At 38.0% G+C, this 25,486-nt stretch overlaps 1 protein-coding gene and 1 long non-coding RNA gene across 2 annotated transcripts in view; one reads left to right on the plus strand and one right to left on the minus strand.

The window, feature by feature from the left end:
* On the plus strand, positions 1–23,674 carry ST13 (ST13 Hsp70 interacting protein). Its single transcript, XM_037513496.1, has 12 exons — positions 1–190; positions 5,483–5,540; positions 7,241–7,316; positions 8,940–9,010; positions 11,675–11,741; positions 12,953–13,037; positions 13,169–13,279; positions 15,940–16,042; positions 17,795–17,911; positions 19,077–19,125; positions 22,473–22,606; positions 23,144–23,674. Exons 1-12 carry the CDS (start codon positions 81–83, stop codon positions 23,270–23,272), a joined length of 1,110 nt encoding a protein of 369 aa, XP_037369393.1. The 5' UTR covers positions 1–80; the 3' UTR covers positions 23,273–23,674.
* Positions 13,906–25,486, minus strand: part of LOC119247231 (uncharacterized) — a 15,425-nt gene continuing 3,844 nt past the window's right edge. Inside the window, exons 3-4 of the long non-coding RNA XR_005125681.2 lie at positions 16,052–16,124; positions 13,906–13,967 (exon numbers count right to left, since the gene is read on the minus strand). This is a non-coding gene — a long non-coding RNA (uncharacterized LOC119247231). The remainder of the gene's footprint in view (positions 13,968–16,051; positions 16,125–25,486) is intronic.

The following is a 25,486-nucleotide window of genomic DNA, read 5'->3' on the forward strand; positions in this document are numbered from 1 at the left end:
CGGCCTCGCGGCAGCCGCCCCCCGCACTCGTCACGCCGCGCTCGCCCCGGGCCTGGAATCGGGCCGCCGCCGCCCCGGCCATGGACCCCCGCAAAGTCAGCGAGCTCCGGGCCTTTGTAAAAATGTGTAAGCAGGACCCCGGCGTCTTGCACACCGAGGAAATGCGCTTCCTGAGGGAGTGGGTGGAGAGGTGAGACCGGCCGGGCCTGCGGACCGTTGGGGGTGGGCCGGGGCCGGGCCGCGTGGGACCCCGCCGAGCTGGCGCGGGCCGGGGAGTCGGGCCGCTTCTCGGGGCTCCCTCCCTGCCTGGCGCTGGGGCCGCCTGGGAGGGCCGCGGGGGGTCGGGGAAGGAGGAGGCGGAGCGGGGTTCCCTGCAGCCCGAGGTCGCCAGGGGTGTGTCGGGGCGAAATGTCCCTGCCGACCCTTGCGGCCGCTGGGGCCCCAGCGTGCGCGTGAGGACGAGGGTGGGAGCTGCAAGAATTGCGGAGTTGTTTTTCTTCAAATCTGGTGCCTTGCTTAGGTGGCAGTGACCGTGGAGCTGTTCTTTCACGCTCGGTGCCTTTAAATAGTGTTGTAATCATGTTAAGTAACATTTGATAAGTCGTAATAAAAATAACCTCATTTGATTCACTTAAACGTATCGAATCTAACCGCGCGGAGTGGATTTGGGAATCTCATATGGCTCCGTAGTGGCGGTGCCCGTCACTCCAAACACTTTTAAGAGAAAAGATTTTTCAGCGATTTGCGTAGGTTCCGCGATCGCGTCTGTAACTCTGGAGTACTGCGTGCACGGAATTAATTGAACAGGCATTGTGCCAGCTGCTAGGAAACTACCAGTGAGTACAGCCTGTTCAGGGTTACAGGTGAATACAAACATTTGTTTTGATATTTACCCATAGTAGAGATTAGTTCTACATATTGGAGAGAAATTGAAAGAAGAAAGGGAAGTCTTCCCCAAGACAATTTTTAAAAATCACTACTATTGGTGGGGAATTTAAGAGACTGGTGTGACATGTTAATTGCTCTTCTTGATGACAGTGGTCACAGTGCAAAGCATCGTGACTTAACATCGATCTCCGTAGTAATATATTTTTTAAAATATTTATTTACTTATACAAGAACCGGGGTACAGATCCCACGCTGCAGAAGCTTCCCAGTGTGGTGCTCAATCGCCTGCGCCACCAGCGAGGCCCTGTAATAATATGTTTATAGGAGAAAATGAACTTAGAATTACCAGATATTTGAAAGAATGTTTTTTCCAACAAGCTTGTTCTTAGGGAGAAAGGTAAGTTAAAATCTGTCAAGGTTGTGTGTGGTGGCGTAATAGTTTTTTTTCTCTGAAAGTTTCACAGTCTCTCCCACCAGTTTTCTAGTTTTTTACTAGAATTACATGTACAGTTACAGAACACGTGATTTCTGTAGCAATTTCATAACTATTAACAGTAGTAACTAGAATACCATTTTGTAAATCCTGTTTTTAAATAGAAAAGCACACAGCCTGCTGTTAGGTAAAGGTCAGGATTAGTTAGGAATGGATTGCCGAGTAGTATTCCGTAGTGTATATGTACTACATCTTCTTGATCCACTCATCTGTTCTGGGGCGTTTAGGTTGTTTCCATATCTTAGCTGTTGTGTTACTAGTGCTGCTTTAAGCATACGAGTGCAGGTTTCCTTTTGAATTAGTGTTTTTGTGCTCTTTGGTTAGATACCTAGGAGTAGAATTGCTGGGTAAATACTTTAAATGAAGTGAACAGAATGGATTTCTACCCTCAGTGAATTTAGACTATAGCACCAGTACATAAATCAGTGACTGTAGCACCAAGCAGGTTGAATGTTAGCAAATTAGGAGAATTGTGAACTCTTAAGGCAGCCCATTTGAGAAAGATGCTGCAGTATTCCTGTGTAATAACATAAAAGCCTAAACTGGCAAAGTCAACTTTGCAGTTTTTGGCAGGGAGCTAACTTACTTTAAATATTGACAGCATTAAGTGAGATGACTATATCAATACATTGGTGTTAATCTTACAGTAGCTAAATGGCATTTGGAATGTGAGTGACCCTAAATATATCTTGTGAATAAAACTTATTACATTCCCCCCCATTTTATTTTTTTAAGATTTATTTATGCATACAAGAGCTGGGGTACAGGCCACAGATGTGGGGGGGTAAGAGGACTCACCGGAGACAGAGTGGGGAACAGAACAGGCAGACTGACTGAAACATACTGCTGAGGGTAGCAGTGGGCTAGTCAGGAGAGGTCGGCCTCACCATGTGGGTTTCTCCCTGGCCGGCTGGGTATCGAACTTGTGCTGCAGAGGCTTCGGATTGCTTCATAGTGCAACGCTTAACCCCTGTGCCACCACAGAGGCGTGTGTCCCCGTCCCCCCCCCTCCATTTTAAACTGTTTTTGTTTCTGTTTCCCCCCACACTCCAAGCAATTTCCAGCTTGCAGAAAATCTGCAAGTGTAGTATGAAGATCTTTTTTCCTGAAATTATTTCTAGTAGTGTGCTCCAACACCATTAAGTGAATTTCCTGTGGACACATACAGTCTCTTTAGCATGACCATCAAACACAGGCAACTCTGATGTTTTAATACTATCTAATCCTCAGAGTTACATGTTCCATTTCATTGTCATATCTCGTAATCTCCTTTCCCAATTCTTTAGTCTTTCACTGGCTTTTATAACTTGACAGTTTTGAGTATTACTGGCCAGTTTTGTAGAATTAACCTCAACTTGGGTTTGTCTGGTCTTTCCTTAAGATTAGATTTAGTTTAATACATTTTTTTTAATACAAGCACTGGGTACAGTCAGAAGTGCGGGAGTGTGAGAGAATCCACCAGAGCCAGAGCTGGGAGCAGAACAGGCAGACTGACGAAATACACTGCTGAGCAGTGGGCACGGCAAGAGAGGTCTGTGTGCCATGTGGGACCCTCGCTGGTGGCCGGGGATCGAACCCGCGCTGCAGAGGCTGCAGGCAGCTTCACAGCCCAGCGCTCAACTGCTGCGCCACCAGGGGAGGCCCTAGTTTAATACATTCTTGGCAGGACTCTTGCTTTCTAAAGTTAACCTAAGTTAGAATGTTGGGACTGTGCTTGCTGTCATCCTGAATACATCCCTGGTGCAGCATTTTGAAACTTAGGAAAAATAGAACTTAAGAAACCCTGTGTCTTCATGGATATTTAACTGCAAATTGGTGTTTGATTTCTGTGTGCTTTTGATAAGTACTTTTTCTGTAGAAGAGAATTTTAAAGAATTTTGTCATGTCTGCTTATTCCTTATCACTATTTTGTTATGCTAAATTGCAAATTAAGATGTTTTAAATCATGTAACTAGGTATTGGCCTGTGGAAGCCATTTTTCCTTATTAAAGTTATTGAGTAAAGATTTTTGTAACTATCACATTTTTCTTGGTTTGGATGATGCTTATAAAAAATTCCAAATTTTGTTCGTATCACAATTGTTATTTTACTTTTGCTTCATTGTCCTAATCAAAAATAACATTGAAAGTGAAAAACCAGCCACAGAGTGGGTGAAAATTTTTGCAACATGTAAAATTAACAGAGTTCATAGGCAGAATATAGGAAGAACACCTGCAAACAAATTTGATAGATTGAGAGAAGGCTGGAATAGAGCTGAATTTTACTAAGAGAGAGAGAGAAAGACACTAACTGTTCAAATGGCTAATAAGTATATGAAAAGGGACTTAATTATTGTGAAATAACACTGCACACCTATCAAAATCATTAAAAATTTAAAAGCTAAAAAAAAAAAAAATTAAAAGCTAAGTATTGACCCAGAGTGCACAACAACTGGAAGTATAAATTAGTAAGAACTTTGAAAACCAATATCCATTTAAATCTAATACTCAAAAATAAATAAGTAAATAAATAAATTCAACATACAACTCTACTTCCAGAAATCCCACCCATCTGAAATGAATGTAAATATGCATGTGCTAATTCTAGCTACAAAGAATCAACATTTAAAGATGTTTTGGACAGGTCCCTTTCTGTTTTCCAAGTTAATATATCTTTGCTTTAAGTAACAGTTAAAAGGCCTTTTTATTTATTATTATTATTTTATTTATGCATTCAAGAACTGAGGTGTAGTCCAGAGATGGGCGGGGGTGGGAGGACGGTGAGAGGATTCACCAGAGACAGAGTGGGGAGCAGAACAGGTAGATCCACTGAAATAAACTGCTGAGGGGAGTAGTGGGGAGACTGCAGAGGTGTGCTGCGCCATGTGGGTCAGCTCCCTCACTTGGTATCAAACTCATGTTTATAGTGGCTGGTGATAGCTTGCTAGCGCTGAGACTTTACCTCTATGCCATCAGGGAGGCCCAAAGGCCTTTTTTTTAATAGCTATTTTTTTATTTTTTTTTAATTTTTCTTTGAAGATTTATCTATTTATCTATACAAGCACTGGGTACAGTCAGAAGCGCGGAAGGGTGAGAGAATTCACCAGAGCCAGAGCGGGGAGCAGAGCAGGCAGAAGGACCGAAGGACACTGCTGAGGGGAGCAGCGGGCGGCAGGAGAGGTCTGCGCGCCATGTGGGACCCTCCTCCGGTGGCCGGGGAGCAGCCGGGGATCGAACCGGCGCCGCAGAGGCTGCGGGCTGCTTCGCAACCCAGCACTCAACCGCTGCGCCATCGGGGAGGCCCCCAAAGGTCTTTTTTTAATAGGAAAATTTAAGTCCAACTTTAGTGACCTCCAGCTTTCACTATTGTATTGTGTGTGTCTTCAGTCCATTGTATCAGTACCTTTTAGTTACTGGAATGTTACGTATAGCCCATATTTTTCACAGTCTGCCCCTCATGGAGCATATAGCTTAATTCTTTGTAGTCTTACCCTACCCCTTCTTGTTTTGAAGTTACTTGTATACAATTTATGGTTTATGATGGGATATTTGGAAAAGAAGGGCTTTCAAAGCTATGAGGAAGTACTCTGGGATCATGTTTTGAGGGTCTAAGGGGAGCATCTACGAAGTAAGGGTCATGTGAGTGCAAGCAAGATCTCAGTAGGTCCCAGTCAGGAAAGTTTTGAATTGTATTATAATTTCTTAAACTACCTGTTTGATTTAATTGAGCTATTCTTACTAAATGTCAAGCTTCTGATTTTGGATTTGATTATACCTACAGAATTCTAAACTACTTGTACAAATGATTTTCTTATTGCACTTTCCCTGCCTCTTACTCTTTGCCTCTGGGAATAGGCACAGAGAAACTATACAACTATGTTTATTAGGCTTATTGAGGCAAGGAAAGGGTTAAATTTTCATTAATTAGTATGCTCCAAAATAAATAAAATTTTAAGCTGGAAACTTTTTTAATCATACTGAAATATTCAAATTGAGTTTATTCTTAAAAGTTTGAAAAGGTTATCTTCTATATGTGTACCTTTTCCCCAGCATAAATAAATGTGACTTGACTTAGTGAATTTTAGTTTCCTAAACAAATATCTTTTTTTTCCTCATCTTCAAGCATGGGGGGTAAAATACCACCTGCTACTCATAAAACTAAATCAGAAGAAAATATCAAGGTAAGTTGTGAATTTCTTTCATGTTTAGTGATAAAGTTTTACAAGCTTTCTTAGGGGTGTTGTTTTTAACTGCTGCTGTCAGATTACTTTAATTTCCCCAAGATCACTTGGGAATAGATCTTCATAAAATTTGTTCAGACAGCAAATATCTGGGATCTGATTTAAAACCGAGGATTTGGGGTTGAGTGTTTGCTGTTATAGAATAAATGCTGTTTGTGTGTCACATTCATGATCTGTGTGTGGTAAGCACTGTGGTTGTGTGCATTTGTGCTCATCACCTCGCACACTGTTTTATGCCTTGCAGGTAACCCATTAATGTTTGCAAAGTAAATAAATAGCCCAAATCAGTAATTCTCAGAGTTTTTCTGCCCTGTCACCCGAGGTTTATTTCTAAATGTGATTCATGGTGTGGCTTTAGCGTATTTGCCAAAAGGGCATGTAAGACTGGGGAGAGGTTAGCAATAGCTGAACTTTAGAGATCGTGGGGTAGCGGGTACTCTTAAATGTTCCTTTTGGAACTTATATCTGTCACATTTTCTGTCTTCGTGTCTTGTCTAAGAGATGTTTCCTTTGGTTTTCTATTAGTCATAAATCAATAAGAAAATTTGCTATCTTATCTATTATAAACCCCTAAATGAGGTTTATCCATTTGGATATAAAATTAGATGCTATGTCTTTGAACAAGTAAAATAAGAGATTAAAAACCTGAAAGTCATTTTTCAGATGAGTCTTTTGTCAGAGTGAGTTTGTTTCAGGACTCTGGATAGGCTCCTTTGCCACTTGAAGACAAAATTACATTTAACCATAACTCTACTAAATTTTTCTTGGTAACTAGAACGTTTTAACATAGAATAACTGTTCTTACACCAGCATGCTAAAACATCTAGACCTTGCACCTGTAGAGACTCACACTCATGGTTTGTAAAAGGTGGGGATTTGATTCCAATTTTTAGGAAACAGCAAATTAAATAACTGGTTGCATAATTTCTGATCTAGTAATACAGTTGAACTAATAGATCTAAATGAGCTGATGGCAGTGTTGTCTCCAGGCTAAACAGCATTGGTAAATGGTGCAGTGCAGCATTGTCTTATATACAAAGATTAGCCAGCCTGGGTTATAAAAGAAACCACGCTAGGCTACTTACAGAATGGAAAGGAAATTTGCTTTTCATTATGTACATTTATAAACTCTCTAAATTTTCATCATTTGTGTATTTCCATCATTCCTATCTGCAATTCTAACACTTAAAAACCCTTGAAAATGTAAAAAGTTTTAGTAAATTTGTTTGGCAATAAAACATAATCTGACCAGACCCTAGGCTTTTTAGTCTTTATTTATTATGAATGCTCAAACTGCATTTTGCAGAAAGAGTAATTATTTGATTATGGAGAGTTGTGGACTGCAATGCTTATTGATGATGTCACATAACATGGTATATATATTGTGTCAGCTTTCTAAAATCTAAAAACTTTTAAATTCTAAAACTCATCTTAAAGGTTTGGATGACGGACTGGACCTATACTTAGCTAAAAAAGAGAAATAAATACAAAGAGCTAAACCTAGTTTAACAAAAATAAGAAAGGGAATATTAGCTGAAATATAATGTAATGAACAGTTTATACATAAATTTGTATAAATTAGTATATATATTGGGTGTGTTATTTAATAATGAGAGCTTTGTTTGCCTTCCTTTTGCTAGGAAGAAAAAACAGATAGTAACAAGGCGGAGGAAAACATAAAGACAGAGGAGCCATCAAGTGAGGAAAGTGATCTAGGTGAGGAGATGGTAGTTAATTTTTATTTAATGACCTCTCGATATGGTTTGGTGTTGACTTTTACTAAATTGACTAAATCAGTGCTATGCAATAAAAATATGATGTGTGTTGCATAAAAAAGCTTAACATTTCCTAGTAGCCACATTAAAAAGTTAAAAACAAACAGGTGAAATTAATTCAAATATTCTATTTAAGCTAATATATCTGGAACAATATTTCAACATGTAATCTCTGGAAATTATTGTTTTCTCTTTTTTTTCATGGTAAGTCTTCAAAATTCACAGTGTATTTTACACTTACAGCACATTTCACTGCAGGTGTTAAATTTTTGTTGGGAGTAGTTGGTCTACATTTAGACTTGATGAAATTTGTAGTTGAAAGCAGTGGGACAAGTAGTCAGTTTGCTCTACACATACTTAAAAGTATGTTTTCCATAACTGAATCAAGTACCCAAAAATTAGTTTCTTTTGGGACTTGCATCCATGTTGATAAAACTGGCTCATTTTAGAGTTTATACCTATGCCATGCATTTGATTTTGAATTTTTTAGGGTGAAAATTGACAATTTGTACATATATTTGAAGTTCTTTGAGATTAGAACTGTATACACTCCAATTAAGTGTGTAATTTCTTAATTAAAAGAACCTTATTTAAAAGCTAAAAGGTACTTGCAATTTAGCAAATTTTGAATCAGTAGTTATCTTAATTTTAGAAAGGACTTGATGCTAAAAGGGCTTCATTGAACATCTTTAACTTTTTGAAAATGTTTGTCTTACAATTTTCTGACAATTTCCATAACAAAAATAATTTTTTAAAGCCAACTCTCCATTTAAAAGCATTTTCTTTTGGAGGCATGACTCAAACTTTTATAATTAGACAAAGTTACAGATTCAGTACCTGTTAAAAATTTGAATTTTCTTGATGGATATGAATTCTGATTTTAGGTAGCTAATTTTAGATTAATTTCATTGACTTTGACTGGTAAGAAAAAATTTCTTATCAGTTTCATTATTTGCTAAAAATATTCTAATACTCTCTATTGTTCATAAAAACATTTTATAGATAAGTTATTTTGATTTTGTGGATGTTAGCAAATTAGTTCTCCATCATGAAATTTGTGCAATGCCCCTCTCTCCAGTCACTCTCTTCATTACCATTTTATAGCACTTTGGGACTTGATTCTATATCTTTATTTTAAAATTAAAATTTACCCATGCTATTCTTTTTAATTGAAAAGCATCACTATTACTTGTGCTGTCTGCATAAAATATTTTTTGTTTATATGTAAAACAATATATTTGAACTGAATTATTTTGTTGACTAGAACCATGTACTCTCCAACATTCCCACACTTAAACAGTGTGATGATAAATATACATGATGTGACAGTTAGATTGAAATGTAAATTTACTAAGAGAATAAAGTTTTATTTTGTGGGTAATTTTTTACAATGTAAGTTTACATAGAATTAGCATGAAATGAAATATTTAAATTAAAATAAAGTATTCAGTTTGCTAACTAAACTAACCATTCATAGTTCATTAATTTTTAATAGCCTCTGGTGGCTTTTGGCTACTATATTGGAAAGCATAGGTCTTTCCATCATTTTTCTTAACTTTGGCAGAAATTGACAATGAAGGTGTGATTGAACCAGACACTGATGCCCCTCAAGAAATGGGAGATGAAAATGCAGAGGTAAGTTCAATGGCTTGTTTTCTGCCTTTTTTTTTTTTTTTAGGTTTATTTATTTATGCATACAAGAACTGGGGTACAGGCCCAGAGGTGCAGGTGCTGGGAGTGAGAGGATTCACCAGAGACACAGTGGGGAGGAGAACAGCCTGATTGACTGAATTACACTGCTGAGGGGAGCAGCAGGGAGACAGGTCTGCTGCACCATGTGGGTAGCTCCCTGGCCAGGGATGGAACGGGTGCTGCAGTGGCTGTGGTCAACCTTGCGCCACCAGGGACACCCTTCTGCCTTTTTTCTAAAGGCTTTTTAAGGCACTATCCATTTTAACTCTGCTGAATTATATATACTTTATATGATCAGCTGTTCCATTGATGTGTGAATTTGAATGCTTTATGTTTTTCATTTTGATACCTATGCATTGATTCTTTTTAATGTCCATTTTGTTATTTAAGTCTCTTGCTCTTTACTCATCTTCTGAACTTGCCATTGTTCTCTTAAACACATTGAATTCTTTGCTGTCGTTTTTGGTCTTCCTGTTCTGTTATTTTTTTCTCATTTGAGGTAGGTACTTTGTTTATGGATGTTGATATTTTGACCACGACATCTTTGAAACTATATCTGTAGAAAGTTTTTGAGGCATGGGTCAATGTATTCCTCTAGAGAGGGATGTTTGCTTCCTCCATCAAGGCTCTGAGTTGGTGCTGCCAATTCAAGGCCCACTTTTAAATTCTCAGCCTGATTTCTTTTTGTTGATTAACAGGGTAAATAATGTGGGTTTCAGTAGAAAGGCTGGCTAGTGTTTGGACATTTCAGTGTTTTTTTTTCTTTTGTTTGTTTTTTGTCAATTGGACTGTCCCTTTCTTTGGGATGTTTGTTTTTGGTTTACCATTATGCCTACAGATACAGACATTTGGGGTTTCACATTTATTTTGGAGCTTGTCTGATTAGACAGCCTGCATTCTTTTCACCTAGCTCTAGATGTGACTTCATGTGTCCGGCACTATTTTCAAAAACAGAATTGCAAAGTCACCAGGTTTGACAGCTGCCACAGAGTGTGAACAAAAAGCACTGGGCAGCGCTGCTGGATTTCAGGGCTTCCCTGAATCATGTTCTTGGAGGATTTCTCCATTCTTGAGTTCCACGTTGGCTTTTGAAAGGTGGTTTTAAAACTTGAACCGTATTACCGTAAAGCAGTCATCTCTTTTTCCCCTTAATTACCCTGGTTTTATAAGTTTTTAAAACTTTACCCAAAGCATGTAAGAATTTATATTGTAATTGCTTTGAATTTATTGAGTAATTTGGGGGCAGTTGGAAATTTTCAAAATAATTTTCCCACGAGCATGCTATATATTTTTTGTCTGTTAGTAGAATTTTGCTTTCCTCCCATGAAAGTCGTGTGCCATCTTAGGATGGCATATTGTTGTATTACATTTTATAATTGATTTTTGCAGATGTGGAGTAATTCTGAGCTTCTTTATGTTGCTTTCTTATCTGAGACTATTGTCTTAGTAGATCCAATAACTTCAGATCACTTCAGTAATATCAGTAGTATTTTACACAGTAGTGTTGAGAGGGGTTTTTTTTTTGTTTTAAAGATTTATGTATTAATTTATACAAGCATTGGGTACAGTCAGAAGTGCGGGAGGGTGAGAGAATTCACCAGAGCCAGAGCGGGGAGCAGAGCAGGCAGAAGGACCGAAGTACACTGCTGAGGGGAGCAGCAGGTGGCAGGAGAGGTCTGCGCGCCATGTGGGACCCTTGCCAGTGGCCGGGGATCAAACTGGTGCTGCAGAGGCTGCAGGGAGCTTCGCAGCCCAGCGCTCAACCACTGCGCCGCCAGGGGAGGCCCGAGAGGGTTTTCTTTTTCCCTTTTGTTAAAGGAACTGCTTCTTTACATTTTAGGTAGAATGTTTGCTATGAGTTTTTATTTATTTATTTATTTTAAGAAAGATTTATTTATTTATGCAAGCACTGGGTGCAGTCAGAAGTGCGGGAGGGTGAGAGAATTCACCAGAGCCAGAGCGGGGTACAGAACAGGCAGACTGACGAAATACACTGCTGAGGGGAGCAGCGGGCGCAGCAGGAGAGGTCTTCGCACCATGTGGGACCCTCGCCGGCATCCGGGGATCGAACCGGCGCTGTAGAGGCTGCGGACAGCTTCATAGCCCAGCGCTCAACTGCTGTGCCACCAGGGGAAGCCCTGAGTTTTTATTTATTAATAATCATTGTACTGCCAGCATCTTGTGTAGTGTTTTCTTTTTTTTTTTTCCCTGCTCAATAAGATGCTTGTTGGAACAGAGAAACATTTCTCCCCAGAGAAACCTAAAAGCTTTAGTTGTTTCTTTTTTAGGAGACTGGATTTTAGTGTTTGTGGATTACTGAAAGGAATTGGGAAGCCAAGGGCAGAACAGTCTGCTTACATTGGAATGGAGGGAAGCAGAGGCCATGCCTAGGGCAGAGAGTGGAGATGAAATTTACTCTTTGGTATGGAAGACCAAGACTCATCCTGTAAATTTCTTACTAATCAGTTACCATATACCTGCTCCTTAGAGGCTGAAGAAGAATGAATGAAAATGATTGTGTCTACCCCATTGCTAAGAAAGTCCACGTTGCTTGCATTCTTCTTGTCTTTGCATTCTCTGCTAACTTGACCTTCTGTTTCCCCATAGATAACAGAGGAGATGATGGATCAGGCAAATGAGAAGAAAGTGGCTGCCATTGATGCCCTAAATGATGGTGAGTGATTTTCCCCCCTTTGCTGGCTTTCTGCAGTTGTCTGAATACTCTTCTCTACTGCAGTAACTGCTGAATAGTGGGAAAGTGGGAGGGAACTTAAAATTTATCAAGTATATCATACTGGAGAACAAAGTCATCCTATTCACCTATTCCCTCCTTGTTGATAGAGGCTGAAATCAAGGCAAGGGTAGATGTAACTCCGTAGCTGTTTTCCTGATTAAAAATCCTGGTGTTTCCCCACTGAGAAGAGGATTTAAAAAGTGAAAGGCTTTCGGAAAAAATGTATTAAAACAGTGGCCCTTAACTTTTCACAAGTGATGTGCATAGGCTGGTAACATTTCATGCAGATCCCTGTGTCATACTTGTGAGGGAGTGTGACGAGCCATTGCTCATTGTCGCACAGTGCTGTGGACTTCATCAGTGGACAAAGAAAATGACTTCTTTTTATTTTTGAATGAGTTGAGTATTACTGTTCCAGGTTCGCAAATACATTCACTACTGTTTTTGTAATTCCACCGCCTTCTTACATTCTTACCATACGTTTATACTTGCACAGTTGCTTAATAGTTTGCTGACTGAAGTGTCTGTTTCCTTTTGGCTTTCTGTTCACTGTCCCTAGGTTAGCCCCCTTATAATTATACACTTTGCTTGTTACCTGTGATTAGCTTTTGCATACATTTCAGCTCTTCGCAGCATTGTGCCTGCTGGAGTCAGATCCTGTATTTGCCCTCTCATCCTTATTCTCTTCTCTCTGAAGGTTTACAGCCAGACCTTTGTAAAGCTTTTCTGCACTGCTCAGCATTTAATTCCTACCCTTCTCCTCCTGACCATTCCTTTTCCATGCTCATCTTTTTTTAGTTTCCCTACCACCCAAGATTTCTCTTTATCTGACATTTATTTTCTGCCCTCTAGATGCATGACAGTTTTGTTTGTTTTGTCTTAATGCCAGTTATTTCACTAAGACCTTGTACTAATCCCATTTTGCAGATTAATAGCATCAGGTCTTAGAGGGGTTTTGACTTGTCCCATAATCTTATGGAGCCATTCCCTCAACTTATTTATTATCTTGTATATTATTTTAGAAATTAGGGTTGTTTTTTTTTTTTTAACTAGACTAAAACAAGAATGTAAAAGACTAATTGAATAAGAATCAACAGTTTTAATATTTTTTATCCTCAGAATATTTCTCAGTAATTCTCGTTTCACTTCAGGTGAGTTACAGAAAGCCATTGACTTGTTCACAGACGCCATCAAGCTGAATCCTCGCTTGGCCATTCTGTATGCTAAGAGAGCCAGGTGAGAACACTAAACAAAAAGCATCCCCTGATGAATAATTTCTGCTCATTGGCTTAAATATGGGTGTTTCTGTGGCAGTCCTAAAAGTGTTAGTATTTGAAATGAATGCTTTTTATTATCCCACTTTTTAGTGTCTTCGTCAAATTACAGAAGCCAAATGCTGCCATCAGGGACTGTGACAGAGCTATTGAAATAAATCCTGATTCAGCTCAACCTTACAAATGGCGAGGAAAAGCACACAGGTAGTTAAGGGAATTTATTTTCAGAACTCTTAAGTTAAATCTGATGATTTAATGTTTCCTTAAGAAACCAAAGTTGCTTTATGGTTTATTTGAAAATAATATGTACTCAGTATGATTACTCGAGAAAATACCATAAGGAACAGACTGATAAGAAAATAAAAATTGGGCCTCCCCGATGGCACAGCGGTTGAGCGCTGGGTTGCGAAGCTGCCCGTGGCCTGTGCGGCGCCGGTTCGATCCCCGGTGTTCCCTGACCACCGGAGGAGGGTCCCACATGGCACGCAGACCTCTCCTGCCGCCCGCTGCTCCCCTCAGCAGTGTACTTCGGTCCTTCTGCCTGCTCTGCTCCCCGCTCTGGCTCCGGTGAATTCTCTCACCCTCCCGCACTTCTGACTGTACTCAGTGCTTGTATAAATAAATAAATTAAATCTTAAAAAAAAAGAAAAGAAAAATTATTTTCACTTCCATGCAGAGAAAATCACCATTAATAATTTTTGACCACATATAGTCAAATATAAGGTAAGGATTTTTCTCAAAGTTGCCTCTAAGAAGTGAGTGTAGTCTTTTATCTCTGTCCTTACAAATTTTATTTTCAGATTTTTTTTTGTAAACTTAACATTAAACAATCAGTGTAATATAGAAGGAGGAATACACTAACCCCTTTCTTCTGCCGTCACTGCTTGGTCACCTGAAAAATCAGAAAAGGGGGACAGTAAAAAACTGAATTTAACGCAGATTAGTTAGCATTCCTGGAAGCAAATTTCACATCATATAAATATTTGTGGCTTAGAGATGAAGTGTCTGATGTCATTTACATGTATGTGGATTGAGAGATGTTATACTTGAAGTGTGGGTGCAGATGAAGATGGGTAATGCTTGGGACAGCTGTATTAGGAGACTCTAAAAAAGCATTGCACTATGAAGCAGTTCGCAGCCTTTGTAGCACAAGTTTGATCCCTGGCCGGCCAGAGAGAAACCCACATGGTGAAGCAGACCTCTCCTGTCTCGCCTGCTGCTCCCCTCAGCAGTGTATTTCAGTCAGTCTGCCTTTTCTGTTCCCCACTCTCTCGGGTGAATCCTCTCACCCCCCGCATCTCTGGCCTGTACCCCAGCTCTTGTATGCATAAATAAATAAATCTTTAAAAAAAAAATAGTTCAGTTGTTTTGAAAACAACATATTGAAGATAGGTGACATGTTAGAATAAAATGTTTTAGTGCTTGGTGGGTATGGGAGAGCCCACGCGCTGCTGCTGCCCTCTGGAGGCCCTGTTGGTCATTGGGTATTGCTTGCCTTCTATACAAGGTGGCAGGGTCTTACCTTGTATTTCTTTCTTTCTTTTTTTTTTTTTTTATTTTTTTAGAGGCATGCTTTATTTGTTTGTTTGTTTGTTTGTTTGTTTTGTTTATACATGCACTGGGTACAATCAGAAGATCGGGAGGGTGAGAGAATTCACCAGAGCCAGAGCGGGGAGCAGAGCAGGCAGAAGGACTGAAGTACACTGCTGAGGGGAGCAGCGGGCGGCAGGAGTGGTCTTCGCGCCATGCGGGACCCTCCTCTGGTGGCCGGGGAGCAGCCGGGGATCGAACCGGCGCTGCAGAGGCTGAGTGCAGCTTCGTAACCCAGCGCTCAACCGCTGCGCCACCGGGGAGGCCCTTACCTTGTATTTCGATTGCTCCAAACCACTTCTCCAAGAAAGCATGATTAATTCTAGTGGTGAATGTATTTCTCAAAACTAAGGTTTGACTGCTAGGTGTGTTCATTACTTCTTAGATATTACTACTGTTATTTCAGTGAACCGAGTTAGAAAAAACATTTTTTAAAATAGTGATTTTAAGGGGAAAAGTTATGAAATTTTGAGTTTTCAGTGATATTTTCTATCACTGGGGTCAAAAATTTTCCTAGGGTCAAAAATCTTTATCCCTAGTAATGTATTTGCTAGTAACATATTTGTTACTCTATGACATATATGAAATTGTTATAGAATCATATGCTTGAAATAATACACTTTCAAATTATACAGGTTTTCTTTTCAATTCTTGCTATTTTTAGAATGTATCATGCTTAGGATACACTATTAAAATACTATCTTAAAGATTACTGGGATTTTTTTCTGTATGGTTTATGTTACTATTGTAATAAAGAATTAGCTTCTTATTTTAGTCTCTTAAAATTTTCTTTGAGTATATAAACCATTTGCATGTTTAGAATTAATACTGAGTTAGCAGAGAAATCTCTTTCCCTGTTCTCCCTTTCTGTCCCCTCCAGTGTTTGGTTTCTGATTTATCCTTTTCCTTGTTTAATAAAATGTGTACACGTATTATTTTCTTTTCTGTCTTATATAGAAAGTAGCTTGCTGACTATATATCATGCTAAGTAAGCATGTTTGTGATGAGTTAATGACTACATGACTTTGTAAAATTTCATCAAGTTCTGAATTAAAGCAAATTTTACTTGTCAAAGATTTTTTTTATAGCAGCGTCATTGTTACTGTAGAGCAAATTTAAACACAAAAACATAGTGATTGAAATAGTTCATGAAAATGTGTAAGTTAATATTTAACTGTAACATAAAATTACTTTTTTAGTATAAGGGAGAAAGACAGCATGCCACCTGAGTGGATATGTAAAAGGCTCCTAAAATGGGTTTAAATCTGTTTCAGACTCCTGGGTCATTGGGAAGAAGCGGCCCATGATCTTGCCCTTGCATGTAAGCTGGATTATGATGACGATGCTAGTGCAATGCTGAAAGAAGTTCAACCCAGGGTATGTTACCGTAGGGGAGGAGAAAGCCATTCCTGTGATATGCTGTTGCTCTAGTACTTATTAGCTCCTCGCAGCCATCTACCTGTAAAACAGAAGCAAAGAAACAGATATTTTGAATATAATCTATAATCTCTGAAGTTTGTGGGCAACTCAGGAAATCTCATTAGGTTTCTATGAATTCATTTTTCATGTGGTATTATAGCAAGTTCTGTTACTTTGTTTTCAAACCTACAGTAGAAGTATAATGATAAAGTTAGAAATGGAACAGGAGACTCAAGTTCCTAGCAAGAAAAGAAATAAAAATCTCTAAAATCTGAGATTTTATGTAGTTTGAGTAGACTGAATGTGGTCTGCTATGTATCGTAGATATATGCAGCCACTGTAAAAAGCATGAGAACCCTGGAAGTTAACAAGTTTGAACATTTTTAAAATGATAATATGGGGACTTCCCTGGTGGGATAAAGTCTCAGCACCATCAGGCTGTCGCCAACCATCGCCACATGAGTTTGATCCCTGGCCAGGGAGCTGACCCAAGTGGCATAGCAGACCTCTCCTGTCTCACCCACTGCTCTCCTCAGCAGTGTGTTTCAGTAGATCTGCCTGTTTTACTACCACTCTGTCTCTGGTGAATCCTCTCACCCTCCTGCACTTGTGGCCCACACCCCAGTTATTGTATGCATAGGTAAATAAACATAAATCTTTCAAAAAATAATAAAATAAAACGATAATACGAATCCAAAAGCTATAATGTTGTTTGAAGAAAATTTCTAACTAAAATTGTTAAAATAATTTGTGGGGAGTTAACGCTACCAGGAGTTTATTCCCAAAGGTTTTGTTAGTGGAAATTTTACTGAATTTATTTATTGTCAGAGGTTTCTGTGTGAGATATTCTAAAACATGAAGTTCTTAAAAATAATGGTAAATAAGCTAATGTAATAGTTGAATATAAATCTCTTACATTTACTATATTCTCTGAATAAATACAAAGTTCCAGATATTTGGCACAGACTGTTGTAGTGCTGGGTACATATATTTTCTCTCTTAATCTTTATAAGAATTACATCATATAAGAACTACATACTTTTCCTCCTCTACCCCCTCACTTTATGGATGAGAAAACTAAGTGTAGTTAGTCTGACAGATACCTTTATGTGTTGTCCCATGGCAGGTGGCAGGCAGTAATTATCATGCAATTTGAAATGTTTGTCATCCTTGTGCTTGTTGTTTGAAATATATAACACTTCTCTACCATCAAATCCCAATCTCTTTCCTAAATTACAGTGGTCTTGTTAAATCCTGAGTTATGTCAGGTCTTTTTCTATACAGTAAATCTGTCATTAAAACTATTCAATTATAGGACCTCCCTGGTGGCGCAGCGGTTGAGCGCTGGGTTGCGAAGCTGCCCGCAGCCTCTGCAGCGCCGGTTCAATCCCCGGCTGCTCCCTGGCCACCAGAGGAGGGTCCCACATGGCGCGCAGACCTCTCCTGCCGCCCGCTGCTCCCCTCAGCAGTGTACTTCGGTCCTTCTGCCTGCTCTGCTCCCCACTCTGGCTCTGGTGAATTCTCTCACCCTCCCGCGCTTCTGACTGTACTCAGTGTTTGTATAAATAAATAAATAAATAAGAATAAATCTTAAAAAAAAAAACTTAAAATATCTCTCAAAAAGGAAAAGTATCTCTTTAGGAAAACTGTTGCTTTGTGTTGACCAACTGTTAGAGAAGACTTACTTTTCTGTGGCTCTTTTTCTCCAAGGCCCAGAAAATTGCAGAACATCGGAGAAAGTATGAGCGAAAGCGTGAAGAACGAGAGATCAAAGAAAGAATAGAAAGGGTTAAGAAGGCTCGAGAAGAACATGAGAGAGCCCAGAGGGTAAAATTTCTGTAGCTAAACCTTTGAAAGAAATTATTAGATTACAATTTTTAACATTATCATTCTAATTCCTGGCTTGTTTCATGCTGGCTGTGGTTCTACAGGATAATGAAGGGAGTTTTCCTTCCCTTCATTATCTCTTAATTTGTGGGGATTTTAAGTCTTTATAATCTTAGGTGAATTTTCATTTTGCCAATTTACAGTCTTTTTGTGTATTTTAAATTGGGAATTTTTCCAGGTCAGGGTATTAAAACTTGGCAGTATTGTTTTTTTGAAGTACTTTCCCTGATTTGTTAAATTTTATGATTTTTTCTGGTCCCAGTAGTGGATTCATAGCCTTATATAGCAAGATTGACTCTAATTTTATTTTATTCTTAGCTACAGAGTCAAAAAATTGAGAAGACAAAAAGTTATCCATAATTCATCTATAATATTGTTGCCACTGTTATGATTTCTCCTGATTTTTTTCTACATAAACTTTTTGCATTGATGCTATTAGTTTTTACCTACTTATTTCCAATATTGTTGAATGAAAGGACATAAAACTATATTATAATTACATCCTAATTTCTTGTCATTTAGTATTTTTAAGCATCCTCTTGACTTTGAGGATTCTAGTTTATAATCTTCACATAATTTTTACACTTATATATCTCCTTTTGATTTTATAAGTGGTTTAAGGGAAATTTGTATGCATTTAAGAAAATAGCAAAATCATTAAATCTCCAGTTGTGTTTGTTGGACTTATGTAGTGAGGTATGAAAAAGATGAACCTAGGAAGAAAAGTCTTGGCAGTCTTAGTACTCTAACCATGTGCTTTCATATTAGTGTTTTAAAGAGTTAAGAATGTACAATTTTCATAAGCAGAGTCAGACATAACAGAAGTGTAGTTTCTTTCCAGGTGTGTTTCTTCCAACTTCTTCTAAGTAGAAGTAAAACACTACTTGAAATCATTGCCAAATGTAATAATCATTCAGAATCCATTTGCAGTATTTTGGTGGTATGTGTCCTTTAGTCCAGTATTAACATTTGAAATTTGACTGTTTTATAAGTCTTTTAACTAGCTTATTTTATAATTTCGTCATGATTTTGTATGGGGAGGATTGGGGTGGACAGCAGACTCCCCCTACCCCATTACATAATTTATTTCCTTTTTGTATTAAAGGAGGAAGAAGCCAGACGACAGTCAGGAGCTCAGTATGGCTCTTTTCCAGGTATTTTTAAAGAAAAGTTAAAACTGTTAGTGGTGTAAATAATTGGAGGATGTTCTAAATTGGAGGATGTTCTGAATTGGGGGCTGAGATAATGTATTTTTTTTTCTTTTTCTTTTTTTTTTTTTTAATAATTTTATTTTTATATTCCCCATACAATTGCAACCCCCCCTTTCTGACCCCAATCCCTCCCCTCCCGCCCCCCACCCCCCATAAAGTGTCTCTGGTTCATAGTTTTTTGTTGATTTTGATTTTCACTTTGAGATAATGTATTTTATATTTAGTAGCTTTGGCTTATGGTACACTTTAGAATATTAGCCTCTAGTAAGCTGTATTTTCCTTAAAATTTTAATGTCACTGTGGCGCGCAGACCTCTCCTGCTGCCTACTGCTCCCCTCAGCAGTGTATTTCATCAGTCTGTCTGTTTTGTTCCCTGCTCTGGCTCTGATGAATTCTCTCAACCTCCCGCACTTCTGACTGTACCCAGTGCTTGTATAAATAAATCTTTGAAAAAAAAATTTTAATGTCACTGGAAATAGAGTATATTTTCCTCGCAATTTGAGCAACGTAATTTTTAACAATAGCTAATGTTGAGGCCTGGTCGTTGTACTTCATTTTAAAAGTCTAAAGAAAAAAAAACTATAAAGAATTGCGAGTATTATAAAATTTGTAAGTATTGGGCCTCAATGGTGGCTCAAGCTGTTAAGTGTCAGCACTATGAAGCTGTCTGCAGCTACTGCAGCCCGAGTGTGATCCCCAGCCAGGGAGCTACCCACATGGCGCAGCAGACCTCTCCTGACTTGCCCCCTGCTCCCCTCAGCAGTGTATTTCGGTGGAGCTACCTGTTCTGCTCGCCACTCTGTCTCTGGTGAATTCTCTCAACCCCCCAACCCTCACCTCTGGCCTGTACCCCAGCTCTTGTATGCATAGATAAATAAATCTTTCAAAAAATTTTTAAGTATAGTAAGTTTTTCTAAATTGCTATAATAGAATTTGGTCCTACTATATATTGGTATTCATGATTAAACTTGGTAAAACACTATGGAATTATTAACAACAAAAATTGTTTTGGGTCCAATGTAAAATAATATACACGCTTTCTTGTAAATGTTAAATGATCAGAAATTACTAGTGATGCAAAACCTTGAATCACACTAGAGACTTCTGCAATATAGGTAGAAGAGCAATTTAAAAGACACTCAGAATAATTTTTTAAAAAGATTTATTTTTATTTATGTATATAAGAACTGGGGTGTAGACCAGAGGTGTGGGGCTGAGGGTGATAGGATTCAGCAGAGACAGTGGGGAACAGAACAGGTGGATCTACTGAAATACACTGCTGAGGGGAGCAGCAGGCGAGACCTGAGAGGTCTGCCGCACCACGTGGGTCAGCTCCCTCGCCAGGGGTTGAATTCATGCTGCATTGGCTGGCAATAGCTTGATAGTTTGCTGGCGCTGAGATTTTTATCCTCTGTGCCACCAGGGAGGCCCCACTCAGAACAATTTTTGAATATTAATAAGACATTGTGAAATTTGTATAAAAGTCAAGAAGAAATTTTTTTTTAACTTGGTAATTCTGATAGGAAATCAGCTCCTTTCACCTATTTAATAGTAACTAGTTTTCACTTAAGGAAAATTTATAGAGACAGCTGCATATCACTTAAACTTACATGGCACTGGTTAGAATTGTTTCATGGCCAGAGACTAGAAAAGGTAGCTCAGTTCTGATAGGACATGTGCGGGGTGGCTTGAAAAACAAATCAAAAAACATACATTGGAGATGAGTTGCTATAGGAAATAAAAGTAAGAACATTTTTAGTGCATTATCTTACTTCTGTTTAAAATATAATCTATGTCATGTGCCTTTGTTTGGGCAGATGACTACAAATGTAGGCAAGTACTAGAGATAATTTTTTTTGTTATGTGGATTTTATTATCTAGCCTTGATAAGCAGACTGGCTAGCTATTACTGCCCCAGGCCAGTTACTCTTCTATGGGGAAAAAGAGTTTTTCAAGTCACTTAAGAGCAGCAAGAAAATTTAGAAGTTGTCTTCTGCCTCCCTTAGATCTTCTTATATGATTGTTAGTTATTTATGGGCATGTTTGTGTTGAGGCAAGTGAAAATGCTTTGTTGCACAGTGAGTCTTCACATTATTACAACACCATTTCTGCCCTAGGCTAATTGATATAAGTGAGGGTTAAATTTTATGGTATATTTCTGATCACAAAAAAAAAAAAAACCTATGAAGAGCCTAAACATTTCTAATACGAAGCAGTCATTTGCGTTCATTCATTCGTTGTCCACCCTACTTACTCCAGTCAGGGTCAAGGTGGTGGGAACCTGTCATAGCAGCTCAGGACCAAAGCAGGAACCAGCCCTGGATAGCACACCCTTCCTTGGTGGGATCATGCACACATTCACACTTGTTCAGACCAGGCCAATTTATAGATACACCAGTCACACTAATTTGTATATGTTTGGGATGTGGGGGGAGAACGGGAGAAGCCAGAGAAGACCCACGTATACAAGAGGAGAATGTTCAGGTCACACAGACAGGGGCCTCTGCCTGGAGTCAATTTTTTTTTCCCTCATTAATGTTATAACCAAAGGATGTTGAATGTGTTTATTTAATGAACCTTGATCTGCAGAAAATGTTAATCTGACCTGTATTTACCTTCAGGATGTCCCTATATTACCATAATTGTATTTTAAGACTATCTCCAAAGGACACTGAGGTTTATGGTAGTGAAAACTGAGTAGAAAGTAATTGGGGTTTGTAATCTAAAAATGTACTAGGAGACTGAAAACCTTTTTTCTAGGGTGGTGTTCTCAGTGTGAAGAAACACCCAGAATGTTTGTTAAAAATACAGATTTTCAGTTTGACTTTCAAAAATCGTAACAAGCCCTTTATGTCGTTTTCGAGGATATTCTAGAGGTATATCGTTTAAAAAAAACCTCATGAACTATTAAATCGAAACAGACAATATTAAAGAAAAGAAAGTAAGATATGATTTATTGGACTTTTAAATTTTGTGATTCCAGGAGATTTTTTATCTTTCTGCTTTAAGGGTTAGATTACTTTGCTTGAAAGTTTTTTACTAGGAAAAATGAATTAAGAAGGTTGCAACTTCTGTTTTACAGCCATTATTTTTTCAAGAGAGAATTAAAAATTATAAGTTGAGTCTTTACTTCCATTTAGAATGTTCAGACTGTTTTGTATTCAGTGGGACCCTTGTTCTTTGTGCACACGGGTTTGAGTGTTTGTTATATTAATCAGAGGAAATAGTATATTATCAGACAACTTGGGAATATGATTGGGTCTGTACAGTTCTTGCATTTATTTTTGCAGGTGGTTTTCCTGGGGGAATGCCTAGTAACTTTCCTGGAGGAATGCCTGGAATGGGAGGGGGCATGCCTGGAATGGCAGGAATGCCTGGACTCAATGAAATTCTTAGTGATCCAGAGGTTCTTGCAGCAATGCAGGTAAGATGTGGGAGAACAAAGCTGGACTTGATGTCACTAAGGCATCTTTCAGAATTTTGTTTAGAGGCAAAGGTTACTTTGTTAGTCACATTTTATTGGTCTGAATTACCAAATAGCTAATTATTCAGTTGTGATTTTCATTTTCTTTTTTCTTTCAGGATAGTAGTTTCGATTTTTAAAAATTAGTTTATGGGAAAACAGTATGTAATTAGTGGTTCTATCCCGTTGTCTTTTTCTTTATATTGATATTAAAATTCTATATACTTTTTCCCATTATCTAGTTCAAGTACATAACTGACTTTGACTTTGAAGTACACATTAATATTTATAATTGAGGGGCTTGTCCACGCCCCAGTTAACTTGGCAAAGACAAAATAAAGAGATAGAAGTTAGGTCTGCATGAAAGAGGTAGGCTTTAGGATAATAAATTTGATGACCTAATAGAAAACCTAGTTTTAAAATAATTTTTAAAAACAATAAATAAGTAAAAGAATTTTTTTTTTTTTTTTTTTTAAACAAGCACCTTTTTTTTTGCAGGATCCAGAAGTTATGGTGGCCTTCCAGGATGTGGCCCAGAATCCAGCAAATATGTCAAAATACCAGAGTAACCCGAAGGTTATGAATCTCATCAGTAAATTGTCAGCCAAATTTGGAGGTCAAGCGTAATGCCCTGACAGATGAAACCCTTGCTGAAGGAAAAGCAACTTAGATCACCTAATGGATGTCGCAATAATACAAACCAGTGTACCTCTGACCTCCTGAAGAAAGCTGGGGTGCTTTGAAGATAATCCCTACCCCTGCACCCCAAATGCAGCTGAAACATTTTACAATGGTTTGCCATTAGGTATTCATTCAGATAATGTTTTCCTACTAGGAATTACAAACTTTAAATACTTTTTAAACCTTAAAAATATTTAAAACAAATTAAAAGGGTGTGTTAATCCCTACATTTTTCTTTACTAATCATTTTGGGTTTTTTTTTTTAATTACTTGGGCAAGGACAATAATTCAGTATGAAAGATTCATTGTGTAGTTTGAGGGATATATTAAGTGGAGGTTAATATAAAATTTAAATAGATTATTTAGTTAGATATATGGTTACTGAGGCATTTTGATTTGTCTTTTTAAATGCTTTATTTTAAAAAATATTTTGACAAAACTATTGGGACCATCAGTATTTTAGTGGGACTAGGTGGGGACTGGAAGTTCTTGGCTGGGCAGCAGGACTCTCACCACATGTCAAGTGATACTTACCCACGTGCAGATACATTGACATCTTACACTGTGCTAAAGGGATTATTTTTTATAATGCTGCAGTCAAGTTGGATTACTTAGCTGTTGTCAGATCTATGAAATAAATGTTTCATATCATTTCCACATGGGGAAAATAAGGAACTACTTTTCTTTTTCTATTTCTGTTTTTATTACCTTTCCTGGTTGGAAAATGCCCTTCTCTTTATCTGCTTTCTATTTGTTTTCATATTTTCCCCTCTTACTGTTCTTGGGCTAAAGATAGTCCATTTCCACTAGCATCATCACTGTTGTCATCACTCAGTGTAATTGTGCAAGCATATTTAATGCTGAGTTTAATGTGTAATACATATAGTGACTATGAAGGTCAATACCCCATAACAGCTATAGTTTCTTATTTGGTGAGAGATTTCACATTTAATTGTCTTAGATTTCCACTTAGGTATAATTTTATCACATCAAAAGATACTGGAAGGAAGAATTCCCTTTATTTTTTTATTTGGGAAATAGCTATTGCAGTTTATCTTGTAGTAGTCATCTTTGTATGTTGGGGCATGTGAGGTTTGAGTAAAGGGATGTACACAGTGGGGAGCCTAGCCTCTTGACCCAGTGTGAGTTGCTGATAGCATCCCGGTGGTTTTTCATTGTGGAGTTGCTGGCATGATGAGAGATTGTTTTCCTCTTCAGCTCTTAAATACTACCCACAATTCTTGTCTCCTTCCATCCCCTCCAAGGATAAAGAAAATAGGTCTTCTTACACATTCAAGCCTTCCATTAAATAAGCTTAAGTTCAGGCATTGTGCCAAGAATTCTCTACGTTTCTCCCGTCTTTCTATTTAAATTGCTTGTGTTTGAAAACAATTTCAAAGGATGAGACCCTCTGTATTTTGCGTATTTGAAGAATCAGTGGCAGGAGCAGTAAAGAAATTCCATGGAATACATTTCTGAAATAGCACATTCCTGAAATCATAATTTAATTGACTCACCAGATTCTTACCCTTTGCTGTACACAAGCATATAGAAGTGCATCTGTTATGTAAGTGAGCAAAACTTGTATGCTAATGAGGCATGCTTTTTCTAAACCCTTTAAAAATACTCAGCATATAAACTTGCCTTTGAGCTTGCCCATGTTCTTTTTGTTAATCTGTTTTCTTTTCTCAAAATTTCCAATGTGTACTGTGACTAACTCCAGAAGATCAGTTACTTCTGGGTTCCTTATTTCATTTACTTAATTATATATCATAAAATTGCAAATATTAACCATATATGGGTAAAAGTAAAATTGGTCTTCTGAAAATGTGTCCAGATCTATAAATACAAAGTATATTCTTCATTTTCATACAAATTCAGTGACGCCCTCAATATCATTTCTAAACTAAATATGTTCTGTTCTTGTGCTAATGATGCTATAAAGAAGGACGAGTAAAGGTTTTTTTCCTGCTTAAAAATATATAGTTATTGGATATTTCTAGCTATGTTAAAAATAAAGTATGGTTTCAAACTGGATGTTGGCTCCCTCCTACCACAACCCCCTTTTTCAGCTTGCGTTCTAGTTCTTTCGTGTCTCTAGCACTAAAGTCATTACTGGGCATAAAAAGACTTCAGATTCTAAAGCACTGTTAACAAGGA

This window comes from Talpa occidentalis, unplaced genomic scaffold, assembly GCF_014898055.3.
Source record: "Talpa occidentalis isolate TD23 unplaced genomic scaffold, MPIMG_talOcc4v2.1 talOcc4.16, whole genome shotgun sequence".
Classification (NCBI taxonomy): Eukaryota; Metazoa; Chordata; class Mammalia; order Eulipotyphla; family Talpidae; genus Talpa; species Talpa occidentalis.